The sequence below is a fragment of the Myodes glareolus genome, chromosome 27, assembly GCF_982192425.1.
Source record: "Myodes glareolus chromosome 27, mMyoGla1.1, whole genome shotgun sequence".
NCBI lineage: Eukaryota > Metazoa > Chordata > Mammalia > Rodentia > Cricetidae > Myodes > Myodes glareolus.
The window spans coordinates 40642616-40660885 of record NC_142052.1 but is presented as its reverse complement, the minus strand read 5'-3'; the positions used below and the strand labels follow the sequence as shown (position 1 = coordinate 40660885).

Here is an 18270-nt window from a genome sequence, read left to right as displayed (position 1 = left end):
CAGATAAGGCTGGGTAGAGAGCAGGGAGCTTTTTCTGGGGGAAGACGGTCCTCCATGTTGGGGAGCTTAGCAAAAGGTTAGGGTAGACAGCAACCTCTGATGGGCAGAACCTCCCAACACCCTACCGCCATTTAATAGCCGCCAAACCCGAAGTAAGTTTCATGACCTCTCAGAGCCAGGACTTCCTCGTCTGTGAGGTGAAAAATGGCGACAGCTACGTCTTGCCAGACTATTGGAGGAACTGATAAGATCTAAGAGATGGACAATGCTGGTGTCCATTATTCATCTATCATAGGAAATGTTTGAAAGAAATCTCTACTATCTGCCATATTCGTCGTATTACATATAATTATCCAATTGTTTAAATTGTTGCAAATAATCTGAAACAATGCCTCTCTGCAAGAATAAAGGGGGTGCCAGACAACCACACTCAGTAAACAAAGGGACAGAATTCGAGAGTGATCTCTGAGTCCCCATCCAGGCCTCCAATTCTATAACAATGCAATCGGCTAATTGAGAGGCCTCAAGCTGTTGGGGTCCACACACGTGTCACTATCCCCAGCTGCCCACGTCAGAACCCCTTAAGCCCGTGTTTTCCAGCTCTCACCATCAGGTTCTGTGTCTCTGTCTCTGTCTGTCCTTACATCTTTAAAACTCAGTCCAGTTCATCTTAAAGCTTCAACTTGATGCTTAGCTCCGGAGGTGGTCGGTCGTAGTGGCTGGTGCGGAAGATCCTCCCGTGGAGGTGGTCGTAGTGGCTGGTGCGGAAGATCCTCCCGTGGAGGTGGTCATAGTGGCAGTGGAGAAGGTCCTCCCGTGGAGGCGGTCATAGTGGCAGTGCGGAAGATCCTCCCGTGGAGGTGGTCATAGTGGCAGTGGGGAAGGTCCTCCCGTGGAGGTGGTCATAGTGGCAGTGGGGAAGGTCCTCCCGTGGAGGTGGTCATGGTGGCGGTGGGGAAGGTCCTCCCGTGGAGGTGGTCATAGTGGCTGGTGCAGAGAATGAGCCCACTTGGCCCACTTCTTCCTAACTCATCCCCCTACACTTTCCTTTTACAATTGTGCTGAAGGGGGATAGGAAAATCTCAGGTCTCTTCAGAGGATGGAGCCATAAGGATGCTTCAGGCTTCACTGGATTGGTGTCCCCTGTTCCTCACATTAACCCTCAGCTGCTGCTTGGCTCTCTCTGTAAGATGGACGTCTAACATTCTCCTTAGGGCTGTCTGTTCTCCATAACCTTCTCCTCTGCATACTGGCCATCCTGGTTTTAGAGCTGTTCTGTGAATCTTGTCTTTTTCCTCCCCCACTCCTCATTGGCCCTACCCATGTGTCCTAACTACTTACAGTTCTATTGGTGTGACAGAACACTACGACCAAGAAGGGTTTATCTGAGCTTACAGTTCCAAAGAGATAAGCGTCCACAACCATCATGGCAGGGCAGCAGGGCAGCAGGCAGGCATGGTAACTGGAGCAGCAAGCCAAGAGCTCATGTCTTAAACATAAATAGGGCGTAGAGAATGTATTGGGAATGGCACGTGGCTTCTGAAAGCTCAAAGCCCACTCCCAGTGACATACCTCCTCCAGCAAAGCCATACCTCCTAAAGCTACCGGAAATAGTTCTGCCAACTGTTGACCAAGTATCCAGACATTTGAGAGTATGGGGAATATCTCATTTAAACCACCACACTTTGTTTTTTTCGGTTTTTGGTTTTGGTTTTGGTTTTTGGTTTTTCAAGACAGGGTGTCTCTGTGTAACAGCTCTGGCTGTCCTGGAACTAGCTCTTGTAGACCAGGCTGGCCTCAAACTCACAGAGATCCACCTGCCTCTGCCTCCCAAGTGCTGGGATTAAAGGCATGCACCACCACCACCCAGCCACACTTTGTTCTTAGCAGACTTCCTTTACCCAGTGGCCTGGACATAGTCTAGTGTTCCCTTTCTCAGCAACCTCACGGATTCTGACTGTCTGGTCACTCAGAGATGGAACGAGCATCAGCCTCAGTTTACAGGGGAATTTGGTGAAAAGGTGAACTGTTGGAAGTCCACAGCCAATACATCTTACACTCAAAAAAAATCATCTTTTAATCCGGGCTATAATCCCGGCTCTCAGGCATCTGAGGCAGCCTTATCCCATAGTAAGACGATGTCAAAAGAAATGTATGTAAAAAAAAAAAAAAAAAAAAAAAAAAAAGAAATGTGTGTGTGTGTTGGTTTATCTACATATTTTTGTGGGCGTGTGTGTGCAGTCTCACATGTGTGCACACACATGTGGAGGTCAGAGGTTGAGTTCAGATGTCTTTATCACTGCTCGCCATATGTTCTGAGACAGAGTCTCTTACTGAGCCATGAACTCATCCATTTGCTTAGGCTGGCTGGCCAATGAGCCCCAGGTATCCACTGGCTTTCACCAGCATGCTCCCAGCCATGGAGCTGCATCGAGTTTTATTTTTTTAACGTGGGTAAAACTTGAGTAAAACAAAACAAAATAAAAGGTCATCTTTGAGTCCTCTCTCTTCCAACCTCACAAAGAATCACGAGGCATTCCCCCTTAGGAGGTAAGATGATGAAGGGAACTTCATGCTTTCTTTCCAAGACCCTGTCTCTCCAAGTTCCCCTTCTAGGTAGCCTGGAGGAAAGGAGCAAAAGCCATAGACAAGGCTGCATCTCAGTAAGGGGCTTGGGTCAGGAGGTGGAAGGTCACGCTTCCTATGCCTTTTCTTCAAACTGCAGTGGCTAAGTCAAGCCCATACTTCTAACATAATACAACAATTCGTGTGAAGCATGTTTGCGGAAACCCAGTCCTCCACGTTGATTAAACAGCCCAACTGAGCGTGTGACCACGGGGACCCACTTTCCACATCCTAGGGCTGGGCTAAAATCAAGTGAGAAGCAGACCAAGCTCCTTACTAACACCGAGTGTCCCCGCAACACTCAGACCAACCCTCCCTCTAGCCCTCCCAGAGACCTCTAAACTCAAGCGTCTTTGTCTCTAACAGTTGTCAGATGGGTTAAGATATGTGCCAGGGAGGGAGTTCGGCAGGTAGAGGCGTTTGCCTTTCAGGCCTGAGGGTATGAATTCAATTCCCAGAACCCACAGGAAAAAAGAGAGAGATAAACTTGTCCTCTGGCCTCTATACATGCATTGTGGTGTGCACACTCGCACAAAGATCTATCGTGAATAAAATAAAAATGTTAAGGCATTTTGAGGATAATTAAATGAGTTAAAATGAGAGGCTAAACGGCACCACAAAGAGCCAAACGCTATCAAAATCCGCAACAGATTAATCCCCAAATGTCCAATTCTGCACCGCGAGTCCAGTAAAGAAACCCTTGCGGAGCCTCGCCCACGCCCCGCCAGCACACCTGACCCTGCCTTCTCCTCTGAGCCACTTCAGATGCTGCTTAAGCTGGGCTGCTGTATGACTGTCCACCGCCCGGCTGACTATTTTTCTAATGAATGGGCCTTTGGATATCGATCATCACCTGGGCTATAAGACGGAAAACTGTAAATCAAAGGGCTACCGGTTGGGCGGGATGCGGTGGGGCACGCCTTTAATCCCAGTACTCCGGAGACGGAGGCAGGCGGATCTCTATGAGTTCAAGGCCAACCTGATCTGCACCGCAAGTTCCTGGACAGCCAGGGCTACATAGTAAGGCCCTGTTTCAAATAAAACAAAATGGCCTGCCTGTTGCTGTTTACTCATGACTGTCGAAAAGACAAATGCATTTATTGCAACCCTCACTTGACCTCATGCCAACAGCACATCAGAAAATATTAGTTTCAAAATATTTTTGTAATTTTCAGATGTTTGGTAGGGGCCCTTTTAAGAAATTTAAAAAAAAAAAAGAATTAACCCACTTTAAGAGACTATAACCAAATATGGTCCTGTGCAAAAGCTGCAACAAGGGAGAACTCTCCTGCATCCTTTTAATAATCCAACAGAACTGGGGACAGAGAGCTGAAGTGACACACAGCTGTCTGCAGAGAACCACTAGACCTTTGACAACTGCAGTCTCCAAACGATGGGAAGAAACCCCTGGACCCCATTGACCGCCGCCCAGTATCTCCACACAGCAGGGCAGGTTACCACTAACGTGATAAAGCAGACACAGAGACCCTAATAACATAACATTATGCCCACTCTCCCACCCAATGACTTTGGAATTTCCAAGACAAAAGTATTAAGTGATCAGACAGTCTTTTGGTTTAACAAATTCCTCATTGAGTTCCTCCTATGTGAGAGGCACTATACCGTCCTCAGAGATACCAGGAGATCCCAGTTATACACATCCACTCATCGAGAAAACAGCGATTTCCATCGATTGGGAACTCAAACACTCCTTACTGATTTATCAATGGAAGACAAAACTATCAAACTCTAAAATGCCGTATCGGTTAGCCACCGTTAAGAGTCTGTCTTTAGCATGTGCAATTTATTCCAAAGATGGATCGTCAACTGCTGCTTAATGCTAATTTTTACCAAGAAGCAAAACTCTACCACCAGGAGGGCCGGTCTCCGTGGGGGAAAACTGAAATGCAGTGTTTAATGCAAAATCATCAGCATTCCATGCTATAAACTTCAGAAATGCATCCAAAGAATCCTAAAGAGAATTCCCTAAACTGTTGGCAGAATGTTTTCTTATTGGTATATCAGCTGAGCTTAATGTGCAAGCTAACAACGTTTTTAAACCGGTTCGCCCATGCTCGCCAGCTGAGGTTTAATCAATATTATTTAGGGGACTATGTAGCAGAAAGAGTTGAAGCAGTAGGAGCGGTAGCATATACCATTAGTCCCGGCACTTGGGAGTGGAGGCAGAGGCAGGTGGATCACAGGAGAAGTTTGGGCTCTTTCTCTGACTCTGTGTCTGTTAGCTACACGAGACCTTGAAAAAGTCATTTAACATCTCATCTGCAAACATTGGTATGATAATAACAACAATTTCATTTGATTATTATGAGGAATAAATTACCCAATACACATGAAGTGCTCAAAACAATGCCAGACTCAAAGAATAAATATTATATAAGTATTTTCTAATATTATAGAGAAAATGTCTCAGTAGCATAATTTTTTCAAGAGATTACTATGTTTTGTCAATTGTACTAAAAAGAAAATGAAAAACCATTTAACTGTCGATAGCATGTCTATATATGTAGTATTTAATTATGGTGCACAATCAATAAACTCCAAAATATCTCAAAACCAGGCTTCACCAAAAGCTAAAGATGACTTTACATCTTGTATGAAAACCTCTAGGGGGTGCAAAAGGTTTCATTCCCTTCCAGCAAAGGCCCTATCCCCTTTTCCAAAATGTACTCTTGATCAATAAATAAGAAACTGCCAGTTTAAGGATGCTTGCTGGACTGTATTTTATGGGGCGACACCCCAAGGGAGTGAGGCATCACGGGCACATATGTGGTGTCTCTCTATTCAACCCAACACTCAAGATGGATTGAACTGGAGAAGGACGAGGCATTCTTCTGATACAAACGCTCTTGGCCAGAGCCTGACGCTGGCTGACTCGTTTCGAGTCATGAAAGACCATGGTTCCCTCTGACCTGATCTCTGACCTCTGTGTGTGTGTGTGTGTGTGTGTGTGTGTTTGTGTGTGGTGTGTAAGCATCACACTTGTCACCAGTCATCAGGCATGAGAGTGTGGCTTTACCCACACAGACTCTTCACCTGCTATGGTTTGAATTCACTTAGGCTTAGGAAGAACTGCCCACAATAAGGTTGGGTCCCCTTCGACATTACAATGTTGGTCCCAGCTAAGCATAAAGATTCTTTTGTCTCTTTTTTGGCTTCTTTGGGCATTTATCTCCCATGACATCACATGACTCTGAATATCTCTAGCTCCCCAAACTCTCTGTAACATCACAGTCCTGGCGATTCAAACCAGGATCTTGGATGGTACAAACAATATAAGCTGGCTGACTTGAACATCCTTTCTGGGTTTAGTCCGCTTCGTCTAGGATTAGCATATTTTAAAAGGTTCTTGAGAAAGGTCAGCATAAAAGAATGAACAAAACAGATGTTATCGCTCAAAAGTATTTTGAACTTTTAATCCAACGTTGTACAGCTAAGGACAAACAAGATCTCCTTGCCTGTCACAGCCATACCCTAGGGCTGTGGCACAGCTCATTGGCTGAGACCCTGAGCCGCATCTCTGACGCTACACCAAAGGAAAAGGAAGCATTACACACTTGCGTAATCTATCAACACAACCTCAAGAACACCGAAAAGTCGAACGCACTCTTACTGAACAGTTTGGCTTTTATGTTTGGGATGGATTGGATCGTTTTCAAAATTTCCCTTCCCGGAGAGATAACGGTAATATGAACAGCGGTTCTTTTCTGCTCAAATAGGTGTCCCTGCTTTCCTCAAAGTAACGCCCCACTGATCCCCAATGCGGTGAGTTAAAATGATTCTATTCAAAATCAAGCAGATAATGACTCTCTTAAACGTATCCACGCAAGCCGTTGCAAATAAAGTCACAAGTAAGTCAAATTTTAAACCCGAGAGGCAATGTCAACCCTGTCCTACTAGAATCTTGTTGCCATTGACGCTTGCGAAAATACAGTACCCAGGCCGCTACTTAGACAAGGCAGAAAGTTACATAGCAGTTGGCCCTTGGTTATCATCACTGCTATTGTTTGCACAGTATAATCATTAATTATAATCATCTCTGTTGTATCCCATTGTGAGAGCAGGAATACAGAGATAAATTGGGGTACAGGGGTGAGTGAGTTCAATGAAACTACAAACGAGCCCTATACTACACGATTAAAACGTTCGTCAAAAACGTAAGGCTTTGCCAAGCCAACAGATTTCACTATAAGAATGTTTATTGACGGATTCCCTTAGATTTATGCTGGAAGCCCAAGTCAGTGGCTCCCCATCCTCACAACCAGTGGCTCATTCAGCGGTGGGATCACAAAGGGAGGTCAAGAAGCCACCTGTTATAACGTTATCACGATGGCAATTTGGACATGTGGCTTGAACGTGGCATTAGTTAATATTTTATAATAATTTAATAGCCACTGTTGCTAAAAGCTATTGCAAAGAAGGTAGTTCAGTTCATTGAGCACCTCCCTGGCCATTCCCTGCCCGATCCATTGCTCTAGCATAACCCAGAAGCACTCACTTAATGGGTCATTTGTTCCAAGCACCAGGCTATGCCGGCTGCCTCCTGATGTCTCTTCCCAATGCCCTGCTGTGCCTGAGGTGCTATTTGGCAATAAATGTTCAATTGACATTTTACTGTAAAAAAAAATTGTCTGTTTTCTTCATCATAAAAGAGAATGGTTGGGACCACTTCTCAGAGGTAATCGCAAAAGTGTGTTTAACCCTTCAGTGGCTATGTAATTGGATTATATTCTTTAAGCCTTAATTGTGGTAGGACGTTTCTGTCCCACTCCGTCCCACAATAAGCACACAGAAACTATATTATTTGAAATACTGTTTGGCCAATAGCTTAAGCGTATTTCTGGATAACTCATATCTTAAATTAACCCATCTCTATTAATCTGTGTATTGCCATGAGGCTGTGGCTTACCCGGCCAAGTTCCGGTGTCTGTTTCCAGAGGAGCTACATGGCTTCTCACTGACTCCATCTTCTTTCTCCCAGCATTCAGCTTAGTTTTCCCCGCCTAACTCTACTCTACCCTATCACAGGCCAAGCCAGATTCTTTATTCATCAACCAATGGCAATAAAACATATTCACAACATACATCACCTCTCACACACTTAGTATAGTCTCCAAAAGGAGACACAAATCTATAAATTCTAAGACTTATAACAAACATTGATTAACGGGCAAGTCTAAAACCTTTCATTAAAATACAATAGGGCATTTTACCCAAGGTTTTACTCTTCATTCTCTCAAGGGGGGTTATTGAAAGACATACCAGAAAAGCTCTGAAATAAGAAGCCACTTCTAATATGAAATGCAGTCATACTTCTAGGACAATTTCGGAAAAAAAAATAAGCATTCTGGCTGTAGCTGTTGGGATAGTAAGATAAAGCCACCTAAGAGGTTCAAAGCTACGCGCACAGTGGGAACACGTTCTGTGGGAGAGTCCCCTCTGTAGCTCCGGAGGCCATGGCAGGCTAGCAGCTATCCTCCAACAAAGGCTGGTCAGCTCCAATGAATTGTCAGGTTTGTCCCTTGAAAATTCCACCATCCATTTCTATTGAAAGATTTCAATGTATATCCGTTGTCTTGGTTACGGTCACGATTGCTGTGATGAGACACCTTGACCAAAGAAACTTGGGGAAGAAAGGGTTGATTCAGCTCACACTTCCACAGGATCGTTCATCATTGAAGAAAAGTCAGGACAGAAACTCACACAGGGCAGTAACCTGGGGGCAGGCGCTGATGCAGAGGCCATGGAGGGTGCTGCTTACTGGTTTGCTCCCCATGGGTGGCTCAGCCTGCTTCCTTATAGAACCCAGGACCACCAGCCCAGGGATGGGAATGCCCATAATGGGCTGGGCCCTCCCCCACCCATCACTAGTGAAGAAAATGCCCTACAGCTGGATCTTCGGGAGACATTTTCTCAGTTGAGGTCCCCCTCCTTTCAGATGACGCTAGCTTGGGTCAAGGTGACATAAGACCAGCCAGGACACCAGTACAGGAACAAAAGTCTACATGCTAATTAATTCCCAGGCTAATCTACAAAAACATATATAGCTCCAGTGTGCCTGAAAATTGTAAGCAGTTTTTCAGTCATATTTAATTTCACATTATAACTGCTTATAAAAATGTGTTCAACGTTTCTATCGAAATCCTCTTCCTCTCGCTCCCCTATAACAGTATATGTAACATGAGGGCCAGCTTGTTGGAGTTTCAGTCCCACCCAGTACCCCACAGCCAGCATAGCCCAAGGAAAATCAATCACACAGAGAACTCTATAAGTTATAAAGCTGATTGGCCCATTAGGTCAGGCTACTTATTAGCTCTTATAACTTATGTTACCCCATTATCCTTATCTACGTTAGCACACGGCTCAGTACCTTTTCCAGCGGGGCAGCTGACATCTTTCCTCTCCAGTGGTCTGGGCAGAACTGCTGAGGGAGCTTCCTAGAATACTCCCAGTCTCTTTGCTCCACCTCTACTTCCTGTCTGGCTTTCCTGCCTATTCTGCCTGCCTGGCCAATCAGCGTTTTGTTAAAATATGATTGGCAGAATACAGATAATTCTCCCGCACCAAGTATATATTCGGGGAGCCAGGTATCTGCCCCTTCTACCTATCAATCTAAAGAAAACACAATTCTTCTCAAAACTCCATTGTCGTCAGGGACACAGGGAAGAAGGTGGCCTAGGGTAAAAGAGGTGAGCTTCCAAACTGACACCATCAAGAGGTGTGAGGGGGGTCACGCCTTGACAAGTGACCTCCATTAGTAAACAGGCCTTTCACACACAGCACGGGCCTAACCAAAGGGCCAAAGGCAGGAAGGGCTGGTATCCCCTTCCTGATCCTTGGAGCTCCCCACCTCCTAAACAGGAGATGGGCGGTAGAGAGGAGACAATTCATCCCACAAGGCCAACATTCAGATTCTTCATGTGCTCAACTTGTTTCTCGCCTAGGAGTGTTGACTTGTGAGCTGACTGCATCCGAGGACCTGCGTGATAACACGGGGTTAAGCAGACACGGCACTGAACCTGACTCTGTCTTGACTTAGGTCTCTCAGTACCTCCCTTACACCAGAGGACTGGCTGAGAGGACACGGGATGTATGAAAGCTAGTTTGGTATTTAACCACAGCAGACAGCACTTACTGTGAATTTTACTCTGTTTGCCTCTCTGATGAGTCAGCTGGTACCCAGGGTGCGTCTCGGTGTTTGCAGCTCCCACAACCAGAGAGGGTAAGACGGGCCATGGTAACTTAACGCCAACGAGGCGTGGACCACAACAATCTTAATCATTCCTTTAGCTGCTCGGTTGCGAGGCTCAGCTCCTCATCCCTAACACCGACCTCCATCCCACGTGCCATGCAGTGAGACAGATGTCACAGTCTGCTCTTCCTCGCCAGGGCCATATATTCTTAGACTCCAAAGAAAACAAGCAAACGTGGAATTAATCAATATGTCACATGTGCTAGGAAAAAATGAATGGCCTTCAAAATATTTACGTATCTCAGTTCCCACTATCTAATAAAAAGAACAAGCTATACTGTTTCTTATTTCTGCAATATTATAGCTATGGGCTACTGGCTACGATTTAAAATGGCAGATGTTTTAAATAGTAAAATATTGACATCAAACACTAGATAAGCGGTCTAATTTCTTTATTATAAATATATTCAAATACAAAACATTACATCAATAGTAGATATGACTTACCTACCTTTACATCTTAAATCCCATATCGAGAAGGCATTAAGAGGGACTCAATGAATATTATAGTATATTATGCGCAGTTGGCAAAAAAATGAAACATTTATCAATGGCAGTTCATGGAAAATAATCATGCAGGGGAAAAGTAAATGTTTTACAGAGACTCTAGCTAAATTCTTATAGTAATAAATAGCACAAAATAAAAGGACTAAGCCTGAGCATATAAAGGAAAAAGCCGCAGTGACAGCGGGCGGCTCGGCGAGGACAGGCACAGATCAACAGTGTAACTGTCTCCATCAGTGCAGAAGGAAATCGTTTTCTCGGCTATACATATGTTTTCAAACTTAGGAAGGGCAAATTACCTGAAAACATTCCTTTAATTAATATGCAAGGGAGTCTGTTTCCTGGCAGGATAGAGGAATGCACTATTCTGATCTAATATTCATGCTAATAGAGAATTAGCATTTAAATAATTAAACCAATAATCTAGGTCAACCTGAACAGAGGTCATAATTTGGTGGGATTATTGGGGTGCCATGAGAAGTAGAGCTGAGGCCCAGATGTAGGGAGTAAATCCCTGGGGACAGGCCCTAGGAGGGTTAGCCTTGTCCTCCCTCCCTCGCTCCCCCTGCCTGCTGGCCACCAGCCAGTGAACAACTGTCCTGCACTATTCCGCCATGGTGGACTGCCTTGCTGCAGGCCTAGCAATACCTACGGTGACCATGGACTGAGCTCTCAGAAACCATGAGCCAAAATGTATCTTTCCTCCCTCCATGTTTCTAATTATAATGGTGCCTTTGGGTATATGCTCATCTTTGCTACATTAAAGTAACCAAGCCACGCCACAAAAGATTCAAGACATAAATAAATAAGTATTCTTGACCTCAGAAAGAGTAGAAAAGAGCCTACCTGTCTCTTGCCCCTGAGAAGAAAAGGAAGGTCGCTGAGGGCAAATCCCAACCACCGCCACCTACCAGTCACCAGGCCATCTTTGAGGTTTAATCTGCTCATCAGAATGAGCAATCCTCTAGACACCAAAAATGTGAGATGCAGATTTGAAGGTACGAAGCCAATACATTCTAGTCAAATGTCATTGTACCCATTAAGGGCCTCGGCCGTTAGTCACAGATACATAGTCATAGATGCATATGCCTACAGGCGCGTGGACTGTTTTGGAAGGGATGCCTAAGAAAGTGTTACTAGCTGCAGGGTAGTCGATGTAAATGGGAGTGTGAAGTAGCACAAAGCCCTACAAAGCACTCCTTTGCAAGGTTTAATTGTTTTAATCATAGGCATATTTTTCTAATAAATCTACTTTAAAATAGTTCATCTAATTTTGTAGTATCTTTAATTTTAAACACCATTTATTAAGCATTTATTTAATTTACTATTAAATAGAGGAAATGTAATGTTCTGTTGTCTTCCTTCTGGTCACAAAACAGGCTTCCAAACAAAAGAGGCACTATCACTCAGGGCCGACCCTTACGAGAATGTAAACCGCACGCCGAGCATGGAGTCCGGGGGTGGGGCTTGTTTCTTTTGAGGCAGGTACGGCTGTGTGCAGGAGGCTATATTGGAAATGAAGAGCCTCCCGTGTCAAGCCCTTGATTGCTGAGTCTCAAGCTTGCCTGGCCACATCCCCAGGATTTCCAACACGTAGAAGCACACACCTAGGGGCACAACAATTTCGGAGTGGCAGAACTGGCTGCAAGAATTTACACAGTCCTTGTGTTGCATGGCTTGTATGTTTCCCAATATTATAAAAAAAAAAACCCACTGCGTGTACCGCCGTATGTTTTAAACGACCCCACAGCACCTATTTTCATTCTCACAGGGCCTCTCGTAGAATCTGCATCTTGTACTCCAAATGTACCTGTTTCCTAATTACATACGATACAATTGTTCCTGACGCAGAGTATTCAGAGGGCCATTTCTCTTTTATCCAAATTCGCATCCAGAGCATAACTCTCTCTGCATATTGTGAAAGAGCCACAGAATAAACTACGACAGGTTACTCGGAATTCCTGTGCACTTTCCACATAGAAATCTCCCTGTAGCTTTTGGATTTCTGTGGGTCCGTGTTTGGGGGAAAGCGTTGGTATTGCTTGGAACTAGGTGGGAGCGCAAACGCTGGGGTTGGTAGCTGGGGAAAGAAGACGCGCATGACCAGCGGCTGCTCGGTTTAAGCCTAAACAGGCTTTCGGAGCCTACCCAGTAAGTTTGTAACAGTAATCCTTCCACCATCCTTCCTTCCAGGTCCTTCTTCCTGCCGCATGTTGTGTGTATCCACACATGGATACATGTGTATCCACATATGCTCTACCAAGATCAACTTTAATCTCACATGTACGCAGTAATCACACGGACCTACGCCAAAAGGCCCTATCCTAGAGCCAGTGCCCAGGGGCTTACCTGAAAAAAAAAATTACTTCAAAGTCATGCACTCAAAAGATGAACTTTCAAATTAGGGAAACAAGTTCAGCGTGGGAGACAGAAATAAACACATAGGGGCGAAGAAAGGTTTACAGTTCCTTGGCAGGCGGATAAAGGCAAATCCTCTGGGGGTGCTAGGGGAGTCTGGGAACGTTTTTCCCGGATGTGTGTTTTCTGCAGCGCGAAAACTCTGACTGAGCTCTCCCTTCATCCTTTCTAGGCTGCAAACTCTGCCTGCCTTTCTGCAAAGTTCAAGCATTTCAGGATTTTGGCACCGTTTGTATCTGGGGGGAGATTTCCCCCACACACTTGAAAGTAAGCTACGCTTCGCCTTTGCTGATGGGGGGGGGGGGGGAGCTTGCCCTCGGCCGGCCGGAGAATGCACAGCCAGCCCGCAGGTCTGCATTTATCCCAAGTCCTCCCTTCCTCCTCCCATCCACCGGTTAGAGAAGCTTGCCTAGAAAATGAGGGAAAGCATCCATCAAACCGCAGAAGCGCAGAGCGCAGAGGGGAACTTTTCCCTGGCTGTCAGACGGGAAATCACTTCTGCTTCTCAAGGCCAAGAGCAGAGTCTGGGAACCTCCGGACTAGGCAGGAAGGTTTGGCAATGAAGGAGGTGGGAGAAAACAATGCCCTGCCTGCGATGCCTGCCTGGGGCAATGAACATCCTGCCGGGGGTCCCCTACCTCTCCGACGCCCACAACCACGCTCTGGGCCGCTGCGGCTTGGCTTACCTTGATGATGCTGCTGCGCCTGGGGGTCGCTCGCGCAGCCTCCAGGAGGCCGGCCTCGGTGTCCCCGGGGGGCCCTGCGGCGCCTGGCAGTGCGACCCCGCTGCGACGGTCCCTCATCCGGCCACCCGAGGCCGCGGGTGCAGCGTCCCCGGAGGCAGCGTCGGCGGCGGCCCGGGGGTCGTCTTCGCCTCCGGCAGCGTCGACAGGCACCGGACCCTCCCTGCCAGCCGCGCCCTCGGCCATGGCCAAGCACGTTTCGGAAGCTCCCGGCGAGACAGCACGACCGACACCGGTGTCCAGCCCCCGGCAGGGGTGCGCTCAGGCACCGGGAGAAAGCCCCGCCGGACTTTGTCTCAGCGCCCGACGGCGGCTGCAGCGATCGCCGCAACTTTGTGGAGAGGAGACATCGCTGGGGCAGAGGCGTCCTCGGGCTGTGGTCCAGGAGGTCAGCGGGCCGGCGCGGGCCGGCGGCGGGGGGCGGGGAGAAGATGCGAGCGGGAGGGAGAAGCAGGCAGTAAAGCAGCGGGAGGCACCGGAGACGTGATGCGAACGCCCGCTCGGCGCAGACAAAAGGCGCCGGGCGCCGGGCCAGGAGCCTCCCGAGCCGGGACGCGTGCGGCCGGAGCGGTGACTGCGGACGGGCCACCCGCCACCTGCCCGCCGACCGCGGCGCGGCGGCCCCAGGAAGTGCGGCGGTGGCCTCCACTCCGCTCGCCTGTGACAGGGAGGGAAAGACTTGTTTTGACAGCCCGCGGGGATTGGCAGGCGTCTGAGCCTCTCAGGAGCCGAGGCTCGCCGGGGGGGTTCGGCCCGACCAATCCACACCGCGGAAGGGTGTGCCCGAGCGCGAAGAATGGAATGTGTGCAGCAGCTCGGAGCCCGCCCGGCCCCAGTTCGGGGACGGGGCGAGGGTGCGCGCTCAGTGTGCGCTCCCGCAGGCACTCGGAGTACATTTTAGGAAGTTTAGAAACGCTAAAGCAGCCTGAAGGTGTACCCAAAATGGAGAGGGGAGGGGAGGAGGGGGGGGGGGGTCCCGGGGAGATGCCGGAGGAAACACTCTGCAAACCGGCAAATCTGAGTGAGACTGTCAGAGCGTTTGGCGTGGGGGTGACACTTGGCACCGCCAGGGGTTAAATGCAAGCTCTCCTGCCAATCCTTATGCCAAGCCCCTGCGGAGATAAACTAGGGTTTGCTAGAACTGGGGTTTCACGCGAGCCTGGAGGTTCTACGAGCGGATTCTACATTCACTCTGCAATCTGAGTAAATATGACAAGGAGCTGGATGAAAGAGGCAGGGTAAGAGGAAACAGACCAACCAAAATCCTGGGGACGACGCCTAAGGAAGCACTGGTGTGACGGAAGCCACACAACTACAAGGTCATTGGCAAGTTCAGTCTCTATCCTAAAATGTTCCTATCTGACAAGGGTTTAGCCTTGTCTCTGTATCTAATTCTGAGCAAATCCACTTTGCCCTTTCCACCAAGAGGAGAGATCTTTGCGTGGAGCAGGGATTCAACTGAATTAACCACACCACAAGCAAGCGCAGACAACAGCTCTAAGATCCCTAGAGAAATGGAAGGCAGTATTTTTATTTTAGAGGACTTGGCGCACTGAGGTCTGTATGAAACCAGAGAGCATTAAGAGTCTTTCGATTACTAATTTTTTCATAATTCAAGACTTTGTTTTTTCTTGACTCTGCCAAGAGCACCAAGAAATTCTTCAGCCCTGTAGACCCAGAAATTTGTTAGAATTCTTGCATTTTAAGCATGCACTGGGTTCTTGGGGGTCACCTAGGGCAGCTCTTTAACAGGAGAAATGAGCCTTGGGGCTGGTTCGCGCGGACGCTGACATTAGCTCTGCTAACCAGCTCCTACAGCGCATTTCTTCACTTTTTTATCTAGCTCGCCTGAGGCTCCAAACAGTCAGAACTGGATGGAGCTCTCGGGGAGATTCATATTTGACATTTACCATCTTCTGGGCAAGGCTGGGAAGACTTGACTTTTACCTTTTCTTGAATGTCCTAGAGATGAACCGTGAGCTCTGGTTTTAGAAGCAACACCGCCCCCTAGTGAGAGGATGAGAACTGCAGCCTAAACAGAAAATGTTGCAACTGTGTTACATAGGAAATACTTTGATTTTGTCCTCAGAGATAGAATTGATTTTAGGCTACTATTTTTCTGGCACTCAGTGATCCTTACATCTGATTTCTGTCTTTTACAGCTGTCCTTGCTTCAGATTTCTGTATCACTTTAATAAAGTTTCTGCTTCTGACTTGTCATTTGAAGATGGGTAACACTGCAGTTACCTTAGTCATCCCCTTCTGATATGAGTATTAATTACCAGGATTTCCTGCCCTACGTTTGTACATGCCTTCATATTAATTTTAAGATATTATTAGTATCATCTAACAATAAAGGTCTGTAGCACACCACGCCCGTCTGCGCTCTATGCGCTACCATACAGTTCGTGAGCCAGGCAAGGGGCTGGAGATTTAAACACACAAAGACACACAGACAGAGACGCAGGTCATCCTTGAATTCCCCCAAGAATGTCCCCTTTAGTGTGTCCAGGGGCAGCTTATATAGGAATCCTTACCTGATAGCCACGCCCCAGCCAAACGCACCAGAAACCACTCCCCTGCCATCAGGAACTCCTGAGGGTCTCGTGCTCAGAGCAGCTGCAAGCATTACAAGTTGTTTATAAGAAATTCAGGATCTTGCGGGTTCACAGCTCCCAACAAGGTCAGTGGCTTTCAAATAAGGAAAAGCCAGAAAGTACCACATATGTTTGCAAAATGTTTTGTCTCGATTCAAAGTACGGCTCTGGCGCCTTCTCTTCCTTAGCAGGTCTTCCCTGTGTCTTCTCTGAACACGAACGCACAGGAGTTGATAAAGACCTTGCGCCTCTCTTTAGGAAGGCTGTCTAATCCACTTGACCTCGAGAATTTTGGAATATATGTAGAGAGGGGTTTTAAATTCTATCGTCTTCTGACATAAGCTCAGAAGGCACCTCGTACCTGCAGTCTTACATTAAAAACTCCCTGTGTGCCTGCCTGCCTCACAGAGGCTACAAATGTGATTAGGGGGAGACAAAGGTCAGAGCTTCCCTCAAGGGCATTCTCCCAGTGCAGTAAAAACTCCCTACAGGTCCCACTCTTAGGGTCTACCACCTCCCAAGAGAGCACAGCTGCAGACTGAACCTTTAATGGGCTATGAAGGGCATTCAAGATCCAAACCACAGGAAAAGTGAAGCTTGTGTTGCTACCAGAGGACCTGGAACTCGCTCTGCAGACCAGGTTGTTCTCAAATTCAGAAAACTCAGCTAAAACTTATTAAAAAGACCTCAACATAAGACCTGAAACTCTAAAAGTACTAGAAAAAAAAAGGGGAAACCCCCATGCCCTGGATCTGGTCAATAATTTATTGGTCATAATCCCAAAACTACAAATTAGGAGAGCAAAGGTTGACAGATGGGTTTACACCAAACCCAAAACTTCTGCATTGCCAAGGAAAACAGAGATAACCTATAAAGCAGGGAAAACATTTACTCAGAACCAATACACCTAATAAGCTAATATCAAAAATATATAAGGAACTCAAGCAACTCAAGAAAAATAACCCAATTAAAATCGCAAGGGGTCACAACTTTCAGAATGGCGAGCATCCAAAGGCTGTGGCTCTGAGGCTCGCTCCTAGGTTCTCAGGAAGCTAAGGCAGAGGGGTTGCTTGAACCAGGAGGCTGAGAGAAGCCTAGGCAAAATAAGGAATGCTGCAAAGGAGAGAGTGAGGAAGAAGAGGAGTGGGGACCTAATTTTGAGCTGGGGGTAGCTCAGAGACTTGCTGAGTAGATGGGAGCCTGTAGATTTGCTCCTCAGTAAGTGGTTGGGATGTTGGGGAATTGGACACTATGGATGGGCATGGGGATTACTACATGCACTTTGGCTACCCGTATGAAAATGCTTTAGACACTTCCTGGTGTAGACAGGGAACTGACCTCTGTATCTCTGCAGCACTGTTCACGACGACAGAGATGTGAAAGCATATGTCAGAGAGCACAGAAAGGGGGCACACAGACACAGTATTAGACCATTCAGTCTTGGAGAAACAAGGAAACCGCGCGACTTGTAGCAAAGGAGATGACCCTGTGCAACATTACACCCCCTGATGTATCATAACACTTCCACGGGGGATCTGAAAGAGCAGAAATTGAGAAACATGTAGGAGAGTGGTGTCTCCAGAGTTTGGAGAAGGAAGAAGGAAGGGAGATCTAGTCAGAGCACAAGTTTCGTTGAGACGTGAGAAAAAAACGTAGTGATCTATTATACGTCCTGGTGACCACAGAGTAATGTATGTTTGGAAACCACTTTCAAGACAAATGTTTTGCCATTGAAAAGTAAGTAGGATTAGAATTAAGCATATTGATTAGCACGGTGTCCATATGCTAGGATATCACCATCCACAGAGTTATTGTTTGTCCATTTTTTTTTTGTTTTATGGAGAATTTGTCAAGCTTTATTAATGTAATTCAGGGAAACAGAATTTCCCTCCTCAGGGATTTTTTTTTAAATGGTGGCTGTGGGGTAGGTAGAATTTCTTTTTTTTATAGTTTTTTTATTTATTTATCTATTTTTCAAAGTTTATTAAATTATAAAAGTTTCCATTTCCGCCCCTCCTCCCAACACCCTCCCACTTCCACTTCCCCCACTCCCTCTCCTCCTCCCTTTCCACCCCTAAGAGTAGTCAGGGTTTCCTGCCCTGTGGGAAGTTCA

General features: G+C 46.7%; 1 protein-coding gene across 1 annotated transcript in view; it reads right to left on the bottom strand.

The window, feature by feature from the left end:
• Nucleotides 1–13872, bottom strand: part of Plcl1 (phospholipase C like 1 (inactive)) — a 302997-nt gene extending 289125 nt beyond the window's left edge. Inside the window, exon 1 of the mRNA XM_085684191.2 lies at nucleotides 13504–13872. Within this exon, the coding sequence (XP_085540317.2) occupies nucleotides 13504–13746 (243 nt within the window). The 5' untranslated portion in view covers nucleotides 13747–13872. The remainder of the gene's footprint in view (nucleotides 1–13503) is intronic.
• Between the last annotated feature and the right edge of the window lie 4398 nt (nucleotides 13873–18270).